The sequence below is a fragment of the Leptidea sinapis genome, chromosome 12 (assembly GCF_905404315.1).
Source record: "Leptidea sinapis chromosome 12, ilLepSina1.1, whole genome shotgun sequence".
Lineage (NCBI taxonomy): Eukaryota > Metazoa > Arthropoda > Insecta > Lepidoptera > Pieridae > Leptidea > Leptidea sinapis.
Genome location: NC_066276.1, coordinates 3809225 through 3834193, shown reverse-complemented (window position 1 = coordinate 3834193; position 24969 = coordinate 3809225). Strand labels below are relative to the sequence as shown.

The window sequence follows — 24969 nt, the reverse complement described above, 5'->3', positions numbered from 1 at the left end:
TGCCGCTGTTCCTCTTGTGGGCGGCGGTACATTCAACGCGTCACACCGCACCGAACACTAAGTCTCTTCTATCTTCTTCTTCTTGGAACACTTCCACTTTTCACTACTTCTTCTTTTCTTCTTCTTCTTTACACTTTCAAGTCAGAACTAGAACTGCCGTAGCAACGTGCAAGTGTGTTTTCGGTTTCGAACTCAAATGTACATTTTTTTACGCTTTATAAAATCAATATGTGTTATATCTGGACAAGCCTGTTACAAGAGATTATTTATTCCTTATAGCTTTACAGTCTTTTTATTTGTTAAAACGTTACTCAATCGTAAATATTTTCTCATTCGAAAACAAAAAATTTCTGTGAATCTCCCCTTGCGTTCCGCGTATGGTTCCTTCATCTCCCGAGCTAAAATCTTTTGCTTTCGGGCAGGATTTCTGCGAATTATTTCCCTTACCACCTTTTTCATACGAACATTACGGCCAGATTTTTAACTGTCACGAAAAGAGGAGGTCACATTGTACCTATTAATAACTCGGTACACAAACATTTTGCTAATACCAAGCGTAGGTATGGAGAGTTTTAAATTTGCATTTGCCTCCAAACCTACTTTGTGTAATGCAATCACAGCGATTCAGTTCATGGCAAAATATTTTATAATGTACTAGCTGACCCGACAGACGTTGTTCTGTATATAATAAATAAAATAATGTTTTTATTTGAATTTAGTATTAAATTTAGTCTTAGATAAATCGGTTAAAGATAATGGTTGAACTTTAAAACTAATATCAATTCCTGCCTCATAGACGATAGATAAAAATTATAAATAAATTACAAAATTCGTATTTTGCAAATTGAAAAATGGTAATTTTATCAAATTAATGCATTGTCATCGGTCCTCGATAAATCTGCGAAGTTTGAACTTTCTGGCCCTTTAAAGTGGGTTAAAATCGCGCCCAAATGAGTCTGTTACAAACAAACATACATACAGGTGAGTCTAATAAAAAGCGTGTCAAAAGAGCACATCACTTGAAATGTCACTATCACAAACGATAACCGAAGTAAAGAAAGTTCTCGCGCACGTAGCGGTAATCGTCACTCACAAAGATAGAAGGACTCTTTGTACAAGGTATCGAACGACATATTGGTTGTCATATGTCAAATATTTTGGTTGCGTTCAGAAATTTAATTTGTGACAAAACTTAAGATTTATCAATTTACAAAAAATAATCTGATAGATAGTTAATAACTATGATTAATCTACCAACTATAGTTAGTTAAAATTAAGTTTATTTTTACCTCCTGAGAAATTTAGAAAGATGTAAAAATTCTAATTAGTTATTCATTTTAGACTATTCTTTCAATTTGAATTCTGAACAACGGTGGATACATCAAACGAAAAACAAATTTATTTAATTCCGAGCATTTTCATATTTTTCTCACCTTTTAAACTTCTATGGACGGACCTCCACACATAATTCCAGATCAAAATAAGCCAAATCGGTCCAGCCGTTCTCGAGTTTTAGCGATACTAAGGAACAGCAATAAATTTATATATATATATAGATTCTCGCCAGTGTAATGTGTAATGATTGTTCATTGAGAAAACTCAATGAACATCATATTAAAATGACAGATTCCAAATTCAAATGTAATAATTTATTTTTTTAATTGTATCAGTATTTACAGCCAGACTAAGTATATGCCAGCTGTTAAATGCATGACTACCGTAAGTTTCTAAGTACTGTTAGCACCAACGCATTAGGAATTAATTTCGTAAGAGCCGACATTCTGTGTATTAACAGGATACGTCAAATGTTTTATTAATGCCAAGCCAAGCAAAAAAAGCTTTGCCCTCGTACGATTTCGTACGCATGAAGTTTAGAATCAAGTAGATGGGTGGGATATGGTGAAGGGGCACCTGTTTCCGCAATTTAACAACTAAGTTGGGTCCATTTTGCGTGCATCAAGTAGATGTAATATTTTTATTTTTGTATCTCAATAAGATGTTTAATTTTGTGTAACTTTGCTTCACTATAAGTTAGAGCCACATAAATTAGGAATACATCGGTGAAAACTGCATTCAATGCCATGATATATTTTTGCGAGGTGCGCACAATTGATGATAACAAACTTCAATTTTTTTTGTTAGGACTTAAGTTGCTCTAATAAAAACCCCCCAAATTAGTTTTTCTCAAATATTAATAACGTACGTAAACGTATCTGTAAAATAAATTATTTATTTATTTTATATTTATTCGATATATGACATAAATACATGCGGTACAATCATTTTTTTTAATTAACATAGTCTTTAACAGCTATCATAATATAAAAAATCTATGAAACGAATAAAATTTTAAAAACAACAAAATTTTATGAACGATGCGGGAATCGAACCCACGACCTCCGGCGTTCCATGCCGGTGCTCTAACCAACTGAGCTAACCGTTCGAGTGTCGTATCTTTATAAAATCTTTGTGTAAAAGTGTATGCTTTGTTCAACTCTCAGGTTCATAAAATTTTGTTGTTTTTCAAATTTTATTTGTGTATTTATCCTAGAAGTGGGGGTTATCACTTTAAAAACATAAAAAATCTATGAAATGTTAAAAATCAAGATCATGTTGATAAGAACTCTTAAACAAACTATATTATATTGATTCCTATCTAAATTGCATTCCTTACAATGTTAAGGAGTAGATACTCCAAAAACTATATTATAAGCAGAACGAGTACCACACATTAAAGGCATAAAAGGTATTTATTTCCCAAAATTGATTCCTTTAGAATTCTTTTTGATGTCATTTCTGATAACTACTAGATACTACTACCGCTTCGGAAACAAATGGCACTCTTAGAGAGACGGAGCGGCGCAAGAAACTGTCCCAGCATTTTTTTTTTGCGCTCTTTTCAGTAAAAATATACAATATTGTACAGTCATTTCTATCGCTAAAAAAAATCACAATCTAGTCCCAGGCTGTCCGATCATTTAGATATTCAGCAATGGAGTAATAGGATTTACGCCATTTTGATTAGAGCCACTTTTTTATAAAACATTTAAATTTATTTATAGATAATGCCTGAACAGCGCCTGGGACTTTATTATAGAAGTGTGTACATTTACTCTTAAAGCTATTATGTATCTTATGAAGCCTACTAGAACTAGTTACAAGAAATCCCTTATTTCTAGTGTTATAATAATGAAAATCACTATTAAGAGCAAAAAAGGTGACGATTTTTTATTAAAATACAATAGCCGAAAGCACTATCTTTTGATGACGTATAATATATTTATCCCGACGTTTTCGCTTCTTTGGAGCATTCATGCACAGTTGGTACCTATACGTATTTATAATAATGAATTTAATTCGGTTTAATTCTATAATGAAGACTTTTTGTATCGCTGTGACTTAAAATCTATCAAGTTATTGATTTATAACCAAACTGTGAAAAAGCTTTTAGTTATATATACATATAAATAAAATTGGAGAGTCTGTTTGTAATATTGAAATAACCGTTTTTTTACAAAATCTATATGTATTTCATGTCATTCTGTCTGCCTGTTTGTTCCGGCTAATCACTGAAATGGCTAGACCAATTTTGACGGGATTTTTATTGGCAGGTTGCGGATGTAATAAGGATGTAACTTAGGCTACGTTTAAAAAAGAATGTTGCAATGTCCAAGATAAGGTTTAACTCTAAAAATAATTAATATGGCAAAACAACGTTTGCCGGGTCAGCTAGTATATAATAAAATTGCCATCGCCCAATATTTAATTATCATAATATATAAGCTAGCTCGGAAGCAAGTTTAAGCAGCTAATCTCGGTCACTGAAAGCTGCCATTGACTCTGGTTAGAAGCCTTATCGTTTCTGACCGCAAGCCTTTAACGTGAATCATTCTCATGACATTTAATATCCCATTTATATTGGAACGTCTCTAATGACAGTAAATTTAGTTTTGATTCAGAATTGAAACTGTATCACGCGTTACTATAAGGAAATCCATAAAAAAAAATTGTTTTAATGTACTTTTTAACTGGAAGAAATCAAAGGGTTATAATATATACTGAAATATATTATTTTTCTGAAAACACAAGCACACTATTTCTATCAACAAACGATTTCAATAAGATAGTGACTAATTAAGAAAATTAGTTTAATAGAAATAACATCAGATATTCCACTGGTATGTGTTCAAATGTAAATTGCTATCTATGTCTTTAAATTTATTTTTATTAATATATTTAAACAGTATTTCAGATTGTTATAATTCTTATATTATTTGTTACTTCATAATTATTATCTTATTACAACGAAAAAAGCCCATTTACACTAATCAAATTACTTATTAACATTCAAAGAAAAAATAAAACTGAATTTAATAAAATTACAATTAAATAAAAGTATGTTAAAAAAACTAAAAATCACGCTTTGGTTGAAAGGATAATTTTTGAAATTTAAAATGAAATCGCGCCCGTCGGTTACAAGAAAATATACATACAGGTGAGCTAATAAAAAGCGAGTAAAATTACTTTTGTTATGTCAAAATTCTAAAAAAAAATCTCAATCTAAAATTACAAATTCATATGCGTGTTGTAGCAACTATATTCAGTGCACTTACAGTAGTATTATGTAGATTGTAGGTACTAATATTAAGATTATTTTTATTGCAACTAACTGGTTTTCCTTACATACATCCTTCCTCCAAAAGCGCCTACACCTTCCTTAAAGGCCGGCAACGCTCCTGTGATTCCTCTGGTGTTGCAAGAGATTGTGGGCGGCGGTGATCACTTAACAACAGGTGACCCGTACGCTCGTTTGTCCTCCTATTCCATAAAAAAAAAACAAATTTTAGCAGGAATAACAGTTTGTCTAATGTTTATAAAATTTTTCCTTCGAGGTAAGTACTCTGATGATTTTATGATTTCCATTCAGGAGACCTATTGTATAACCTGTATGTAAATTAAAATCTAAACAGTTTGACTTCTGCAGACTGCCGCCGAACGGATGAGAGAGGAAGTTCAGGACACCACAGGGCGCTTGGTCGGTTTGGTGATTATTCCTGTGACAGCTCGTTAGAACTTATACAGTCCGCCTTGAAGTATATGCGTACTAGGCATTCAGAGAATGTTGAGTTTGTTTTGTGGACTGGGTGAGTGTTCATTGTTATTATTACAAATATGTATTTATTTTACCTAGAATAACTGTCTGGCGATAAGTTTTTAATTGTTAAAGACGTAAAGTAGTCTTAATAAAACTTATATCTATTTCTTTACTAAGGAGTCCTTAAAGGAACAACAAATAAAAAAGAATTTCTATCTACATTAGAAATGACTTTAAATGCCATTGGCTTAAGGCATATAGGTCTTCAATCTGACTGGCCATGTATATATATAATATAATATAATTACGCACTGCATTTTGCTTACTCAAATTTTTTTTGTGGATTCTTTTTAAAACCTATATTAGTGAAATTTATGTATAAATTATTTACAAATGCTTACTTGTGCATTTATAGTTTATTTTGATACAAGTAAGCTAAATTGCTCATTATGAACGAGGCTGTGGGTTGCAGCCCGAGCCGTGGCCGAGGTCATAAATCATCCGAGTGCCTAGTGAGTCAGTTGCTCACTAGTTTCATACGCACTTTTTCAACACACTTGCGAGAAATAACAAACATGTACGATACAAATAAAATGTCAAAATTATGGGAAATGGCGCGTAAGATTTCTTTTCTGCACGCGCCAAAAGTAAGGTGATTGATTACATATAGCCTACTTCATAGTTTTAATTTTGGTGATAAAATGAAAATAGGAAATATTATAGGAAATTATTGTGAATTATAAATAATTTGATAATAATATATGTTTTTTCGTCTTAGTTAGAGACACATTTATTTATACCTAAAATGTAAATGGATTTTCAGCGGTATAAAACCTCTTTGTTCTAACAAAATACATTACCCTGTTAAAAAGAAAATTCTCTGTTTACTTTCATATAATTTGCAGTTACGGACTAACAAAAATTTTTATGCACGTGTTTGTTATAGTTCGTTTTATGGCCCTAAAAGAACGACAAAATAAGCCTGACTTTACGAGCAAGTGTGTTGAAAATTATATTATTTATTTTTTAATTATAATGATGATGAATATTAAAATAAAAAATATATTTTAGGGACATTATAGCTGCAAGATACAATGTAAATGAAGATGAAAGGTACCAGGCGATCAGAAATATAACGGAGCTACTCCGAATGACCTTTAGTTCTCACTTCGTTTTTCCGGTACTCGGTCACACGGATCCCGCGCCTTCTGAAAGTCTTACAAATTTGTGGAGTCATTGGTTACCGATGGAAGCTTTACAAACTTTAAGAAACGGTAATAAGTTTTCGTGGTCTTTAAAACTTTCATCAATGAAAAGTTAAAGTTGTTTTTCTCATTTCTTTCAATCTCCACCTATTGCACAATAAATTATTCCAAAAATAACTTTATATTTGAAGTTGTGCTGAAGTGTTTCCTCATAATAAATGTTAAAATAAAACACATTTGCAAGGATTAAAACGCGTGTAATTATAACTTTATTTTTACATTACATTTTTGCGTAAAACTTACATATTTATTATTATTTTTGTTATCCCGAGGTTTCAAGACCTTTCCAGACCTCTCTGTCCCCCTGATAACGAGATCAGCAAAGATCTTGAAACGTCGGGTTAGCTAAGAATCTAATTTAAAAACACAGTTACAATTACACGCGTTTTAATCCTTTAAAAGTATTTTATTAAAATGTGTTACAAGGAAAGTACATAATTATGTTTCAAATATAACTTTATTAATGTTATTTATTTGGACGTATCTTTAAAATACTTAATGTTACCTATTTTAAAAAATATCGATCCGGAAAAATACTTTCAACATACTGCACATGAGAGCCTAATCTCTGTCTTGAATGAAAAGAGAAAATTATATTACTAATTTCATAAGTATGATATATAAAAAAAAATCAAAAACTTGTCTTATTATTTTATTTTACAGAATATAAATGATAGCATAATGGCCTTAGATGAAGGATTGGCCCCTACTAACTAGATACCGCACTACCCAAACACGATAGTTTTTTTTTATTACGGGTACTATTAGATGCTTGTGTACGTGGCATCATGACACTCAATGGCATCTTTCAAATTTTGTAACATACGCTGCGCTCCAACTTGATACCGCAGGCGTATTCGCAAAGTACGTCAACTAATACTACGCCGCAGTGGGCGTACTCGAGCCACTCTCGAACAATGTGTGACGTTGGCACACCACATGTTAAACTTTGCTAATAATTGAAACTAAAATCCCGCCGGGTTGCGTTGTTAAACTTTGTAAAAATAATACTACAAGAAATAAGAAAGACACTGGGGTCACAAATCATCAGTATTTTGTATTTTATTAATTTCAATGTAATTAAGTGCCAAGATGTCTAATAGTTGCAGTAATAAAAAAGCTATTTATTGTTCTTAGGTAGTGCGGTATCTAGCTGAAGCGCAGCGGAGACCAATCCTTCATCTAAGAGTGGTCATATACATTAATTTTCTTTCCACCCTTTTTTCATTGATATAGTTTTTATTTTGCCTGTGTCGTCAAGTTTATTGAAAAAGTAATCTACTTAACTGCTTTACTTTATTTATATTCATAATATAGTGGTTGGTGTATTTCTGAATGAATTTGAAACGTTTTTTTATTAATACAGGTGGTTACTACACGATAGAGCAAACACAAAGTAAATTACGGATCGTGGCTCTGAACACGAATCTATTCACCGTTCGTGAGGAGAAGAGCATTCATGCGAGACGCCAGTGGGAATGGCTCGATGCAGTCTTAGAAAAAGCAACATCGAACAAAGAAATGGTAATAGCACCTCTTTCAATTGATTCATTTTAAATTTAAATTTCCATTCCATAGAATAACTGTTCTTGTGGCGCGTTTAATTATATATGTGGAAGGGGTTGGTAATTTAACGCACATAATAATAAAACTGTTATATCTGTATTTTAAAGTATCCACACTTAGAATTAAAAGAAATTTAGGCCATAGTGTCCCCTTACAATTCACAATAAGTAATGCATACTCGAGCTTTTTTTTTTTTTTTTTGCGCCCAAGCAAGGGAATGGGCTACCCTCCGGGATAACGACGGGAGGGAGGTGGTGAATGCTCATGCATACCAACGCAGCCTAAGTCTGCGTTGGTTATGTGGGACTCACGTGAAACCTAGGTGCCTACCCACTAAACACCACCTGCAGTTGGCTTTGGGCAGGTGCCCTCTAAGCCTACATCGAAGGCGACCTTCTCATGGGGAGAGAGAGGCGCAAGCGGCACTCCCTATGGAGTTTCCGCTGGGATAAACATACTCGAGCTTAGCGCTCTGGCTTATATAGGGCACAACTGTCTACCGTGATGATGCTACCAACTGTTAGTACGGACTAATTGGGATATCTTATGGTAGTTCGTGACGTTGGTAGCGCTTGCTAACACATCGTGCTGGCATATAGAAGTCACTTAACAGATCTTCACCATAGCGAGTGTTTGTTATCCTAGAGGTTACGGGTTCGATTTCAGCTAGGTGCAAACATTTGTTTGATGAGTGTTGATATTTAATTCAGGTTGATAGATGTTTTATATGACGAGGCACGGCTGGTAACATGGTCAGGATCATCGTGGTTGTCCATTATTGTGGGCGTTTAACATGACAGCAAGTAAAATACAGTCTAACAAACACACTCGGTTACAAACGGTAAAATCGACAATCGTGCGACACAACCGCCTCGCTTGACAGTTCTTCCCTCACTGATTCGCCTAGCGAAAAAAAAAGAGAAAAAAGCGATTGTATGACACGTGCAGTCATTGACAGATCGACAGATAATTGCTATAATCTTGAAAAAAAAACGTAAATAGCCGAAATCCACTTCGCTTTAAACAACTGTGCGCTTTTAAACTTAGCCGGATTATACTTTGTCACCTTAATATTGTAATTACTATTTCAAACTTATGCCAAATCATTGCACGTTCCATACTAAACTAAGTTTCAATTTTTACCTAGGCAGTCCAGCCTCTTATTACGTAGTATTTACATCCTCTTTGTCACTGACTGCGTTCTGCTCAGCGCTAACGTGGTGCCCGCTCTCGCCCCCACTCGCAACACACGCAATTTAAACCAGAGCTAAGACGAAGACCGAATCATTTTCGTACACACTTTTTGGCTCGACTTTCTTGACTACGACATATATTTATTGGAAATAGAAAGATCAGCAAGACAATAAGTTGATGATAAGTGAAACGCCAATTACAATGCAGTGTCACTGAGGTTTCTAGAAAAACCGGAAATTTTAAGACGTAAGATGTTATCAGATCAGCCCCGTAAATGTCAGTTGTAAATATATAGTTATCTGGCACCCATAGAGAACTGAATTATTTGGGTCTAGATGATTTGTATGAAATAGAATTATTGAAAATTATTACCTTAGACTTTATTCCTGGACATATTCTGGAGTCGTATTAGTAAAATATTTCGGTCAAAAATAAATAAAACCTTCCGAGATAGAAGTCTTACAAGACGTTGTGGCACTCTCAAATATGTCACGTTATTATTTGTCTATGATTTTTTTTTTTTTGGAAGAGACGGACAACGGAACACATAATATTATAATCATATGTGGTCAATGAGGAATCACAAAGCGTTATATTAAAATCACTGAATGATTACCTGCTGCATATCGGTAGTGTAGAGAATACTTAAGTATTAAATTAATAACGTCTTAGCAAAGAGGATGTAAATACTGCGTAATAAGAGGCGTGACTGCCCTAGTAAAAATTGAAATTTAGTATAGTATGAAACGTGCAGTCATTTTGTATAAGTTTGAAATAGTAGTAATTACAGTAAGGCGATTGGCTACGAAGTATAATCCGGCTAAGTTTAAAAGCGAACAGTTGCTTAAAACGTAGAATTCGGCTATCTCCATTTTTTACAAGATTATAGCCGGTATCTGTCAATATATCAATGATTATACGTTTCATACAATCGAGTAAATAGCTCTTTACTTACGGCCGTGCCCAATATTCAGTCTATATCCGGTTGTGGAGATAAAAATCCTAACTATCGTTGACTTTTCTGTCCCAATAAACTTATCGACGGCAACTTACCTTATCGGTACACGCTGTCTGTCAATAGGACGACGTATAGCTTACCAGCGATAGAAGTTTGTATGGAAATTGCAATTCACGCTTCCCATTATAAGGCGATAAGAATGACTTATCGGGTATATTGGGACAGCTTCAGATTATTGACAGCTAATTACTGACAGTAGAAGATATTAATTTATCTCTATCTGTAGATAGGATTGGGAACGGCCGTTAGAGAGTTGCGCTAGGCTAGTTTTAGTTAGAATTCTTAGGTAAACTTTCGTTGTAATAAATATCATTGTGTCAATTCTATTGTAAGGGTTTAGTTTTGTTTTTTTTTCTTTTACATTAGATATGACGTTTCTATTACTCAAATCTCATAAGCAGTACTTTTAAAAGTATTATCGATTCATTATTCTTCAGCTAATTAATAATCTATAAAATTATTAGTCTTGTGATTAAAGCTTAGCTCCTCATCTCTTTTATAATGATTATAGATAATTAGTTTTCCAGGTCAAATGAGGAAAATATATTAGTTTTTCTATCGCATCGAAGTATCCAAAATAAAATATGGGAAAAATAATTCTTCATACGAACTCATCATTCATAAATATTATGTACACTACATATTGATATTCATATAAAATTAAACATTAATAATCTTATTCAACGTTCGCCATAAATTTAAAATGAGTTTATCATCGACTCGGGTGGATTTATCGGACTGATACTTTTTAAAATACAGTTTCGCATCAACCGAGTAATGAATAAATTATTCAATGAAATAATAATATATTCGTTCAAGCTATATTGGGATCGAAGTAAAATTGAATTTTTTATTTCATGCAATAGTTTTTGTGACTTTGGTTAGTTATGTTTTGATTACATTTAAATTTGATATTGGGCGAGTGTTTTTGAAGTTTTATTTAACTTTATAAAGTCAAAAAAACGTCGACTTTTAGCGAGTTGATTTAAATTTGTTTTACTTTACAAAGCTATTGAAATCATTACACAGTCCTGCTAATATTATAAATGTGAAAGTAGATTTGTTTGTTACGCTTTCGCGCCTAAGCCAATGAACCGATTCTGATAAAATTTTGTACAGAGATAGACTTGACTTTTGATAGATAGACTAATGTGGAGAAAAGGGCATAATCCACATTTTTTCTTTAAAAAAGGGCATGAACGGGTTGAAATAAGGGATGCAAGTCTGTATTAACTTTCGTAATACATTTGTTTTGAACATTTTTGGGATTTGTTGTAAAAGCATATACATCGCCCCACAAAAGACTTATAACTCGGCTTAGCCGAGTAGTAGGCATAATGAGATTCTTGGTGTAAACATTATGGCTATGACAGTTTCCAGATTCACATAAGTGATTAATATAATTTATTCACTAATGTTTCACATACATAACACTATCGAGAATATATTCAGAGGCGACAGTTAAAATGTTTAATTACTTAATTACCAAGTCTTTTTTATGAAAATAAGAGACGAGACGAGCAGTTGTTCTGCTGCATGTTGAGCAGACGTTCAGCTGATGGTTATTGATACGCCCTACCCATTACAATGCGGTGCCACTCAGGATTCTTGAAAAACTCAAAAACTCTGAGCGGCACTACAATTGTGCTCATCACCTTGAGACATAAGATGTTAAGATTTGCCCAGTAATTTCACAAGCTACGGCACCTTTCAGACCAAAACACAGTAATGTGTACACATTACTGCTTCACGGCAGAAATAGGCGCCATTGTGTTACCCATAATCTAGCCAGCAACCTGTGCAAAGGTGCCTCCCTCTGGTAAAGATAAAGATTGATCTATTATTATTATTTTATATTACTATTATTTATATTAAAAGATATTTATGCTAGTGTGGACTTATGATAATATTCAACATTGTAATTGTACCAAACATACAAATTACACATAGCTCTCAAATAAGGAACTCAGAAGTTTTGTTAATACTGCATGGTACGGTACATAAGAAACGATGAAATAATTCGTGACCTTATAAGATAGATGTAGGCGTACAAAATATTAAAAAAAATCTAATATATAAAATTCTCGTGTCATGGTGTGCCGGACCGAACTCCTCCGAAACGGCTTGACCAATTCTCATGAAATTTTGAGTGCATATTGAGTAGGTCTGAGAATCGGACAACATCTATTTTTCATCCCCCTAAATGTTAAATGTGGTTCACACGAATTTTTTTTTAATTTTTTTGACATTTTTTTAAAAATTTGTTTGATTATGAGTCAGCATTAAAAAATACAAACAACTTCAAATTTTCACCCATCTACGATCAACAGTTACTTTTGTATCGCGATTTTAATATCGGAAATACAACGTTTGCTGGGTCAGCTAGTATTATATAAAAGCTCATGAGCTAAGACTTTACCATCATTTGAATGCCGAGGCTATCCAGCTCGACAACATGGATCTGAAGACTCAAAAGAATTAAGCCTTTTTGAATGAGTGTAGAGAAAAGAGTATCATACACTAAAGAACCCTTCATATTGCCTTTAATAGAGACAAAAAGAGATAAGAGCTAATGGAAATTTTATCAGTTTAATTTAATTGCTTATACGCATAAGGCTAGATGTAATTAAAATTATAAAATCTAAGTTTTACAAGAAACCTAATGATATTACTGAAAAATCTTGTTAAACATGAAAGACATATTATCAGGTTGAATATTGTTTCTAACACATATATACATTGAATATTCTAACATCTTTTAAATTTTCTAGAAAACTTTGTAAATACATATGAGGCTGTGTGAGGCTTTTAAGTAATAAGGCCATTTAATATAATAAATGTCAAACTTACTGAAAACCTTGTCAGACATAGAAAGACATATCATACTGTATGGCGTTTTAATTGATAAGTCCATTGTATTTAGAAAATGTAATATATTTACAAAAAAAACCTCGTTATGTACGAAAATATATCAGGCTATTTATATAGGTAATACTATAAGATGATTAATAAGTCCGTTAATTTTTTTTTTAATTCTACTGTAAGCGCCCTGTATTTTCCCCGGGGCGTAAAAAGAATAGGGAAGTCCCAGGCCCATGGGTGTCAGAAGAGGCGACTAAGGGCTTTTTAGAAGTGGGAGAGTCACGCTGCCGTTTTTTGACGTCAGCACAATCGGGCCAGACTCATCCGGGTTAATTACCACACTCGGTGTGTAGTGCGGTGAAGTAGCGGCCTAGTGCCGCTATGTTTCGCATAGGTTAGTGTTGAGGACCGGTGGCCATTCCCATTGACGGTAGGGACCTATCCACTCTCTGGCTCCGCGTAGATTTAGAGGACCGCGTCCGCATCTATGCGTGTGTCTACAGGTCCCATAGTGGTAACACAGAAACCGATCATCTCATGGGCTGCGTTCAAGCGGCAATTGACGACGTGCTTGCACAGATGCATCTCCGCTGAAATCGTAGTCTTGGGTGAATTCAACGGGCCCAATGCCGAATGGCTTAGATCACGTATCACAGACTACACAGGGCGATCTGTGCATAATTTAGCATTGGCGTATGGTCTGTCCCAATTGGTTGAGTCGCCAACGCGGCTCCCGGATGTGGATAGCCACATGCCTTCCTTATTGGATCTTCTGCTGACTACACATCCCGATGGTTACCAGGTCTTTGTCGACGCCCCTCTCGGAACGTCCGACCAGTGCCTGGTCAGGAGAGTAGTGCCTATCCGACGCCAACGTCGCAGACCACCAGCGACCCGACGCGTTTGGCACTACAAGTCAGCAGATTGGGATAGGATGCATTCCTTTTTTGTATCCTACCCTTGGGGCAGGGTTTGTTTCCCTTCGGATGATCCTAGTGCCTTCGCCGTTGCAGTAGCCGATGTGATACTACAGGGTATGGATATTTTTATACGAAACTCTGTGATACCGATCGGTGGCAGATCACAGCCCTGGTTCGATGCGTCTGTTAAAGCAGCATCTGACTGCAAAAAACAGGCCTATCGAGCTTGGGTTGCGGCGCTGGGCACAAAGGATCTGAACTGCATAGTTCTTAAGAGAAAATACAACCGTACCTCCAGATTTTGAAGCGGCAAATCGCCCGTGCAAAGTCAAAACACGTCGTCAAAATCGGCGAGCAGCTTTCCAGTTACCCGACCGGAACACGCAAGTTCTGGTCGTGGTCGAAAGCTGCTCTTGGTAACTTCAGCCAGCCGTCCATGCCGCCGTTGCACATGAGGAATGACACCCTGGCCCATACGGCAAAAGAGAAAGCCGATCTCTTGTGCGCTCTTTTCGCGACGATAACGGAAAAACACCGCCAATCATCCCGCGGTGTCAGAGCTCTATGCCTGAAGTACAGTTCAGACAGAAAACTGTTAGGCGAGCTCCGTTTTCGTTGTACGTCAGGAAGTCGAGCGGGCCAGATGGCATTTCTCCAATCGTGCTTAGAACGTGTGCCCCTGAGTTGACGCCGGTGCTAACGCGTTTATTCCGGCACTTTTATTCTAACGGCGTAATCCCTGACTAATGGAAGTCAACCCTTGTCCATCCGATCCAAAAAAAAAGGAGACAGTTCGGATCCGGCAAACTACAGGGCTATTGCTATTACCTCCCTGCTCTCCAAAATCATGGAGTGCATAATGAGCCGTCAGCTCTTGGTATACTTAGAGGGTCACCAGTTGATCAACGACCGACAATACGAGTTTCGCCACGGTTGGTCGGCAGGTGATCTTCTGGTATACCTAACACATAGATGGGCGGCGGCTATTGAAAGCAAGGGGGAAGGCCTGGCAATTAGCCTAGATATAGCGAAGGCCTTTGACCTTGTATGGCACAAGGCGTTCTTCTTAAAACTTCCATCATTAGGGCTACCCTAGAGCTTGTGCAAGTGGACCTCCAGCTTCCTCACTGGGCGCAGCATACAGGTCATTGTCGACGGATATTGCTCGAACCCGAAGCCCGTGAATGCTGGAGTGCCCCAAGGCTGTGTGCTGTCTCCCACACTGTTTCTTCTGCATATCAATGATATGTTGGACATATCATTGATATGCAAAAGACAGACACTTGGGAGACACTTGTGTCTTCTATCGAGTCCTCTCTTGAGAAGGTCGCGGAATGGGGAAAATTGAACCTTGTCCAATTTAACCCCCAGAAGACTCAAGTTTGCGCGTTTACCACTAAAAAAAACCCCATTTGTCGTATCACCGCTCTTCGTCAACACTTCTCTTAAAGCCTCGCCTAGTATCGGAATACTGGGTCTCGAAATCTCGAGCGATTGCCAATTTTGTGGTCATCTGGAAGGCAAAGCCAAATTGGCTTCAAAGAAACTGGGCGTCATTAATAGAGCACGGCAATACTTCAAGCCGGCCCACATACTAGCGCTCTACTAAGCGCAGGTCCGGCCACACATGGAGTATTGCTGTCATCTCTGGTCTGGTGCACCCCAGTATCAGCTCGATCCATTTGACCGCGTGCAACGCAGTGCAGCTCGAATTGTCGGGAACCCAGTGCTCTGTGAACAGCTGGATCACTTGGCGTTGCGTAGAGACGTCGCTTCATTGTGTGTCTTCTACCGCATTTATGACGGGGCGTGTTCCGAGTTTCACCTGATTTCTGCCGCCGAATTCCACCTTCGCACGACACGCCACAAGTTAGGATATCATCCTCACCATCCTCCACAGTGCGGTTTTCAAGGAGCTTTCTTCCACGTACTACAAAGCTGTGGAATGAGCTTCCTTGTGCGGTGTTTCCGGGACGATACGACATGGGTACCTTCAAAAAAAGCGCGTACACCTTCCTTAAAGGCCGGCAACGCTCCTGTGATTCCTCTGGTGTTGCAAGATATTGTGGGCCGGCGGTGATCACTATAAAACAGGTGACCCATGCGCTCGTTTGTCCTCCTATACCATAAAAAAAAGAATAAAACCAAATAACGTCTCAGGAACTATTTAAGTGTTGGAACACAGAGCACTGATCACTTTTATAAGTTATCCAGAAATACGATCTCTTATTCGACAAAATAAAATAAACCAAATTAAACGTCTGCTATTTAATGCTACGTAGTTTTTGAAGTTATACTTCTTTAGAGGCATTATGAAAAAAAGATGAGAGTGAAATATTAAGATGCGCGCGCATCACTGTAACACAAAAGTAATAGGTTGAAGTTGGTTCCTAAAATTTTCTTGCGTCATTAATTTTTTTTTTGGTTTCATCATCCAAGATTAGGCAGTCAAAGGGTTCAAGCCCATACAGCCGTATTCGCTATTATCAAAGCCACTTTGCAAGATTTTTACAGAATTGTTCTTTCTAAAAACGTAGAATAGCACGAGGAATAAGTTAGGCCAACGAAGTATAACTTCTTGCGTGCATACATAAGTACACACACACATTTTTATAAACTAAATCAAAGTAAACTGAAATGAAGTAGAAACTCACCTCGTTATTTATAAGCATGGCCTTGTTAATTATAGTTTACGGGGACGTTATCGTAAACAATATTTCACCTCAAATAGAGTTTTAATAACGGCTTCACAATCGGCAAAGCGGCAACGCAACAACGGAAGTGAGCCGGGAAGCCTGTTTCCGTGTACCTAATAAATTGTAGATTAGAATTTCATAAATCTAATCACCTATGAAATTGGGAAATTATCTATGGAAATATAATTAATTACGAACAGTAATATTTAATGCAGTGGTAATCGTCACTTATATTAATTAAGTCGTCTGAGACTAAATGAAAAAAAAAAATTAAGAAATAAAGAAAATTAGGTTTAGTTCGAAGATAAATGCTTTCGTTATAATAATATAATCATTTTCTTAAACAAAAAGGAGATTATTTTTGAAAATTTGGCCGTCACAGGACAACCGGAGAAGATGTGAAATACCTCAGTGGACATTCAGAATTTGCCATTGTCAGCTGATGAAAACCAGTGTTGTGTGGGTGTCTTTTGCACTAACACAACAATATACTGAGTCAGCTCATTTTTCCATTTTATTATTTTAATTAATATTGTAAATTGTTAGGTTGTGTGTTTTTTTCGTTGCTAATAAAGTGATTTCTATTCTATTCTATTCAAACTACATCCTTAACTCTCAGAGTTTCCTCGAAAATGATTAAGACCAGGTTTTGAATAGCGTTCAAAGTCAGAAGCATTTTCAAATCGAGGTAAATCTTATTGGTTGTCAAATAGAATGGCTGTTTCGCTCTGCTACATGATTTACACTGCTGAGGACAGATTTATTAATTCCGTGACCTGAGAAATGTAATATTTCACTTTTATGTTATGGACAATAGAAAGTATTTCTCGTTGTTCGTGACATTTTTATTATTGAAATAAGTTTTCTCGTGATCTCATTTTATAGACCTGACGATTTAATATCAGACATCATCTTTGATTTTTACTGAAGCGAAGCGCTTGTCTATTTCATCGTTCATGTTTTCCGGATAGGATTTGTTATTGAAAATTGAGTTTAGGTATTGAACTGATTATTATAAATCTGATGAAATTCGTGAATACAATAATAGCGACACAGGTCGCAATTTTTTAAGTGAAACTTTTATTACATTGTCTCAAACGTTTTCGTCTGTGTGTTGCATGTCGCGTGACGGTCTGGCGGCGCCTATAGTTCGCAGCAGCTGACCGTGTAGTGTATAGACTATTCCTCATTTGTGCCAGTGCTATTTTGTTTGTTTTTGTCAGTGTTTAATGTAAATGTTATTATTTATTAAAGTGAAACTTTTATTTGCGTTTGGTAAACAAAGACACAGCTAGTGAGGCCAAAAAACTGATCAACGAGGAAAAAGCAAAGAATTGTGTTTAATTAGTTAGTTTCACTTTTACCGTGGTTTCATAAAACCACACAATCCTTTTTTTATTGTGTATATCGATGTATAAACTCTTTTTGGTCTTCAAATTAATGAGCTGCATTGGTAAGCTCTTACAGTTGTCTCTAAGAGCTTCGAAGTTTACGAAAAAAATATTTTCAAGAACCTACCTCGTAGTATTTCTGGATCAAAAACTGTATTAATTATTTTAGAAAGATATGCTGAATCAGTCTTTCCAAATTAAAAAACCATTAGTTTTGTTCATCTTTTAATTTCAACGTTCAAAGATAAAAATTGTTACGTTTTCAACAGCGTATGAGTTAAAAGTTTACTTAATTTGGCCTTTACAAATATTAAGTTTTTATTGTTTATTTTTAACATAATTTACTCATAAGGTCAAGCCTGCCCAAATGAACTTGATGTCATCGATTGATATTTTAAATAAAAATATTTTTAGACAGTGTTTATAAATACTTTGGACTTTGCCTTTTTATTACTGTAGTATTGTTGTCTTTTTATGTTCAGTTCACGTGTGTGTGATGTGTTGGTAGATCCTCTAGTACATCAACTTAATCTTTAAAAGCAGCAGAGCGATACAGCCGTGACGTCATAATCAATGATGTATCCGCAGCGTATTGGCTGCTAGTAATATTTTGACACAAATTAAATTTGAAAACAAAATTTATGAACGATGTGGGACTTGAACCCGGGACCTCTCAAGTTCCGTGCGAGCGCTCTTCCACTGAGCCAACCGTTCAAGTGACAAAAAGTTCATAAATATTTATGTCTTTGTTCGACTGGTTGTGGCTTCATCTACAGGATCTACTTTACAGTTGATAACCTGCCCACCTCCAATATTTTCATATTAGGAAATTGACTTGAGATATCGCTTTTTTAAATTTTAAAAATTTGTTATTTTTTAAAGTGATAACACTCACTTCTTAATTACACAAATTAATTTTGAAAACAAGGAAATATATTGACGGAGTCAAATCAATATATTGTTTTGTGAATGCAAGCACTAACGGTATAAAGTTGGGCTACAAAGAATGTCGCTGGAGTACTCTGGCACCTTATGATGTCCTATCGAACACTTGGTAAATGGATCAACAGAGCGTTATCAGGGATACATGATTTTGCGGTTTTGGTGTTAATACACTTGGTCCGTGGTACAAAGGTGCGGAGATTTTATTAAATACTAGCTGACCCGACAGACGTTGTTCTGTATATAATAAATAAAATAATGTTTTTATATGAATTTGTCAATAATATATCATAACATCAAAAATTACTTCGTAAAATATGCACCCTGCTGTCGTAATGAAATTGTTTCACAGCAGAACTGTTAAACCGTGCGTCAATAAATTCTCTCATAGAAATTATGTATGGACACATCAAAGGAAAAACAAATTTGTTGTTTTTATTTAATTTATTTGTTCACCTTTTAAACCTTCTTTGGACCTTTCTCTGGACTTCCACTAATAATTCAATACCTAAATATGCCAAATCGTTCCAGCCGTTCTCGAGTTTTAGCGAGACTAACGAACAGTAATTCATTTTTGTATATATAGATATAGATGTACTTTATACCCGTATATAGGTATTGGATCATCATCATTATCAGCCGGTAGACATCCACTGCTGGACAAAGGCCTCCCCCAAAAATCTTCACGACGATCGGTCCTGCGCTGCCCTCATCAAACGTTTTCAGCAACCTTACTACTACCGGGCCTACCAACACTGCGTCTTGCGGTACATGGTCACCATTTGCGGTTTTTTCTGCTCCACCGGCCATCTGTCCATCGAACTATGTGCCCTGTTCACTGCCACTTCAGTTAAGCAATCATTTGGGGTATGTCGGTGACTTTGCTTCTACAGTAAATAACTAATAATATAGGCAAGCTCTGGTATTTCTCGCCTAACAGATCAGCCAGATGACAATGCTGCCATAATCCTTTGAACACTTTCACGTGGTGATAATTTTTACTACTTTTAATTAATGATACTTACTGCTGAATTAAATTTGCTGGAGAAACATACGAGTGCAAATCTATTTAATCCTACCACAGCATGCTTTTTCATAATAATATATTCTCCAAACTCAAATATGCAAAAATATACTCTAATAATATATAAACAGTAAAAAAACAAAGTGTTTACGGTTCATTACACCAAACACAGCGGTGGTACAAACCAACGTACTTATAAATGACCAGAGATTGGAACTTGTGGACACTACGGTATCACGTTAGATAAAAAGCTTCAGTGGGGTCCACATATTACCCATCTAGCAGATAGACTCAGCTCTGCGGCATATGCAGTTAGAAAGATTAGAGAGTACACGAATGTTGCGACCGCCAGATTAGTATACTTCAGTTATTTTCACAGCATCATGACGTACGGTATATTACTGGTATATTACGGTCATGCTGCTGACATTAACATAGTGTTTGCTCTGCAAAAGAGAGCTGTTCGTGCTATATATCAGCTTGGTTATAGGCAGTCTCTCAAAGAAAAATTTAAAGAAATAAATATTATGACTGTTCATTGTTAGTACATTTATGAAAATTTTATATATGTTCACAAAAATCGTCACCTTTTTGCCCTTAATAGTGATTTTCATTATTATAACACTAGAAATAAAGGATTGCTTGTAACTAATTCTAGTAGGCTTCATAAGATTCATAATAGCTTTATGGGTAAATGTAAACACTTCTATAATAAAGTCCCAGCCACTGTTCAGGCATTATCTATAAATAAATTTAGATGTTTTATAAAAAAAATGGCTCTATCGTAAATCCTATTACTCCACTGCTGAATATCTAAATGATCGGACAGCCTGGGACTAGATTGTGATTATTTTATAGCGATAGAAATAACTGTACAATATTGTATATTTTAATTGAAAAGAGCGCAAAAAAAGAATGCTGTTCTTGTGTGAGTTTCTTGCGCCGCTTCTTCTCTCTCAGAGCGCCATTTGTTTCCGAAGTGGTAGTAGTATCTAGTAGTATAAGAAATGACATCAAAAAGAATTCTAAAGGAATCAATTTTGAGAAAATAAATGCCTTTTATGCCTTTTAATATCGGTGCCAATCGGTTATTATTCTGTTTCTTAATTAAGGATTAAATAAGAGCTAACAAAGAATTACCCTTCTACGAAGTATCTTGTTTAATTAATATTGAGCGTAGATATTAAATTAAACCCTTGTTAGTTAATAGTATAATATCGACCCTAGTAAGAACTCGAGTCGTAACATAAAATAAACATTTATAAATATAACACTTTTTAAGGGATTAAAACGCGTGTAATTGTAACTTTGATTTTGCATTAAATTTCCTTCCCACAAGCACACAGCCGGTCTGAGGTTCGAGTCTCCTTAGGAGACGCCCCGCGACTGTTACTTCGCTGTGAAAGCCAGGGCTGCTAACAGCACAGAGGAGGTTTTAGTCGGTATGGGGTGTCCGCTTACGCGGACACTCGAGTCCGACATATTACGCCCCGATCCGGGGCGTAAATACGTAACCGTAATTCCTCTTCTCAAAAAAAAAATGCATTAAATTTTTGCATAAAAGTTACATTTTATTATTATTTTAGTTAACCCGTCAAGACCTTTCCAGATCTTGTTTTCAGGGAAACGTTACTTATGTTTAACCACATGCGTTAAAACACTTAAAATATTAAAATCCTTTATAAAGTGTTTTACTTATATGTGTAACACTGTAACACGCGTTAATCAAAAATTCTAAGCATTAATAAGTCAAAAATGCTTAAATAGTACCATTAATTTACACAAATTTATTACAATTATTTTACAAAGGAGGTTCACAATCAAGAGTAATAATTTATTCAATTTAGTTTTGTTTTTCTTGAAATATTCATTCACAAACAAACAAATAACTGTTAAGTTTAACCCTGGCACAGCACACTAAAAACTTGTTTATACTACTCATCATCTGTATGTGTGGCGTTCCTCTCGTTATTCCTGAAGGAACTTTCTTTTATGAACAACTGAACTATTAATAATATCACAAGGTTGTGAACGGAATATCCAGTAATAATGTATAACAACGTTATTGCTTTGTCGAATCATATGTAGGTAAAGCGAAACTTTATGATTAATTTATAAAAAAAACTTGACTTTTAAAAGATTATCCATATTCAAATAATAATAAAATAACCGAATTAATAAATGATTGATGATGACACGAAACTTAAGAGGCAGTGGGCAGGGCACATAGCTCGACGGACAAATGGCCGTTGGGGCAGTAAAGTCCTCGAATGGCGACCACGTACCGGAAGACGTCGTGTGGGTAGGCCCCGAACAAGATGGACTGACGATCTGGCCAAGATATCGGGAATAAGTTGCATGAGGGCAGCGCAGGACCGACCGTCATGGCAATCTTTGGGGGAGGCTTTGTCCAGCAGTGGACGTCTTCCGCCTGAAATGATGATAATGTTGAACCATATTAAATTCATCTATTATTTTGAATGAATTAATATCTTAGTTGCAACTTTAATGAAAATAAGTCCTTATGATGAACATAAAACTCAAAGCCATGGATACTAACGCAATAAATTTCCTCTCTCTACGACACTCAGTCTCAATTTCTAGTCTAAAACATTCGTTCCATTATGAAGGCAGGTCACCATTTGTTACGTTACTCGTGCAATCCTTTGTAAGGTTTCATAATTGTGGATGCGGAAACACTGCTCGGGTATTAACGTCATTTGTACAACTCAACTTGAAATTATATTTGTAATATTAAACTGTGAGACATTTCTTTTCTATGTACTGTTTCTTTAAGCACTATCTTTATATATATAATTTCTTCTGTACGTGTGTTGACAGTGAACTCCTCCTGTTTAGGAGCGATTTGAATGAATTTTTTTGTGTGTGTTCAAGTGGAGTCGAGGATGGTTTAGATTCACAATTGAACTACTTTGCAAAAGGCTGGATTTTGATGTTTTTTTGTATGTTCCAGTGAATTTGACAATGGTTTTAGATTCTCAATTCAGTCCATATATAATTCTCCTGCATGTGTATGTTAGTGAAATCCTACTAACTGCTGGACCGATTTTTCAAATTTAAGATATGTGTACAGAACAAAGTCTTTCGGGTCCGCTAGTTTTAATATAAGTTTAAGGTTGTATAAAAGACTATCTAACCAGACAGACACTATTCTGTCAAAAAAAAAATGATTAAAATATTCGGGAATAATGTAGTCTAAAGCCATCGGAAACGCGTATTCAAAGATTAGTTTATAGTTTATTGTAGTCAGTGATTTTATTGTAGTACTAAAATGATAAAGATTAATATCGTATTTGGATATAGTATGTGATCCTTAAAAGAAAGACTATTCTGTAGAACTATATAAGATACACAAACCTGCCATATATTATTCTGTTATATCTTAATGGGTTTCGATAGCGTTTTCGTTAGAAGCTCCCAGACAACTTAATATACTAAAACCTTCCTCAAGGATTACACTATCCATTGATGAAATCAGCATAACAATGGGTGCAGCAGTTATTGAGTTTATCGCGAACAGACAGACAGACAGACGCCGCGGGTGGATTTTGTTTTATAATATTTATTGATTGTGATTACAACGTGCTTGTTTTGCAAACGGAAGAGGCTAACTGATATATTATATTGTCACAGATACACGCAACAAAATAAGATTTCCTGATCGATAGTAATAATATTATTATTGCTTCAACAAAAGTTTTTATACTGTGACATCAAAACTAAAGAGTTTTTATATAAATTTACATAGCACTTTTATCTAAGTACTAAATTGTGAACGTCAAATATAATTTTGAATAAAAGTTTTCTGGAACCTTTTGATTTCATTAATAGCGTGCAGCCACTAAAAAAGTGAAATATTTTTGAGCCATAGCGGCGACGACAGATATTCCCGGAGGTCGCATCATACTGACAGCTCGGATAAAAAGGTCGTTCACTAAAGAAACCGCTTTTTAGACTTTAATAATTTATGAGCAAACTCTGCTTGGTCAGGCTTTTGATGAAACGTGTACTTAAGCTTTAAATGGACACATAATATGAGCGTGTTCTAATTATTATTATGTGACTTTCTGTTTTCAATTATGATTTTTTTCATTTATTGTTTAAAACATAGCATACAATAATATTTCTACATCTAAATACCATGAAAAAGCAGGGGTGCTCAAACGGTCAATCGAGTGCTTTTTGAGTCGATCTAAAGAAAAAATTCGATATAGAACTATTCACAGATTTTGTTTTAGGTAACTAAAATCGGTAATTACGTACCATCTTATGAAAAGTGTGCTCAAGACAAGCAGTGTCATGCAGATTCAACATCCAAAGTCACTCTTTAGTTAAGTTTCGAACTTTAGACACTAGAACGCGTTTGTTTTTTAAGAACCAATAAACTCCCAATTTTGAATAATTATGACTTTTTTCATAGATATTTTGTAGCAGACCTACACTTGCCTTGTCTAAGAAGTGCATATGTCTGTCATAGTGACACTCTACCTTCACGACAATCCTTCATCACACATACTTGAAGCCTCTCAGAGACGATCGATCGTAGTCTAACAATTTTGAGGTAGATCTCCAGCAGTTCAAGTTTGAGCACTGGGGGGATCCCAGTAGGTTAGGGACCCTAAAGGGTCTCGGTAAGTTGTCACTCGCGATTTCAGCGTTACATTAGAAAGAAAGAAAGAATTACATTACAATAATTAAATGGTATATTAATATCTACATTAGTCTACACATAAATAGTGTTGTTATTCTAAATTTGTTTTTTTTTTTAATAAGCCTCTTTATATTCCTTTCTTTTTATATAACGTAATCAAAATAAGTTAAAGGCGTCTTTGTTTTAAAAACCATGTTTGTTAAAAACGAAATTTTTGACAGAACCTTAATTAAATTTTTTAATTAGTTGCGGACATCCAATAAAGGGTTAGCATCCTTAAGGAACGTTCTAGCAATTAAATGTCATTCAAGAAAAATAAAATGT

At 35.3% G+C, this 24969-nt stretch overlaps 1 protein-coding gene and 1 non-coding gene across 4 annotated transcripts in view; one reads left to right on the top strand and one right to left on the bottom strand.

The window, feature by feature from the left end:
- Positions 1-24969, top strand: part of LOC126967124 (acid sphingomyelinase-like phosphodiesterase 3a) — a 148566-nt gene that overhangs the window by 111962 nt on the left and 11635 nt on the right. For all 3 annotated transcript variants that reach the window (XM_050811545.1, XM_050811544.1, XM_050811546.1), the window contains 3 exons: positions 4985-5144; positions 6167-6369; positions 7727-7884. In XM_050811545.1, coding sequence (XP_050667502.1) covers positions 4985-5144; positions 6167-6369; positions 7727-7884 — 521 coding nt within the window. The remainder of the gene's footprint in view (positions 1-4984; positions 5145-6166; positions 6370-7726; positions 7885-24969) is intronic.
- Trnas-gga (transfer RNA serine (anticodon GGA)) lies at positions 2370-2443 on the bottom strand. The gene has a single exon. It is a non-coding gene; the product is annotated as a tRNA-Ser (tRNA).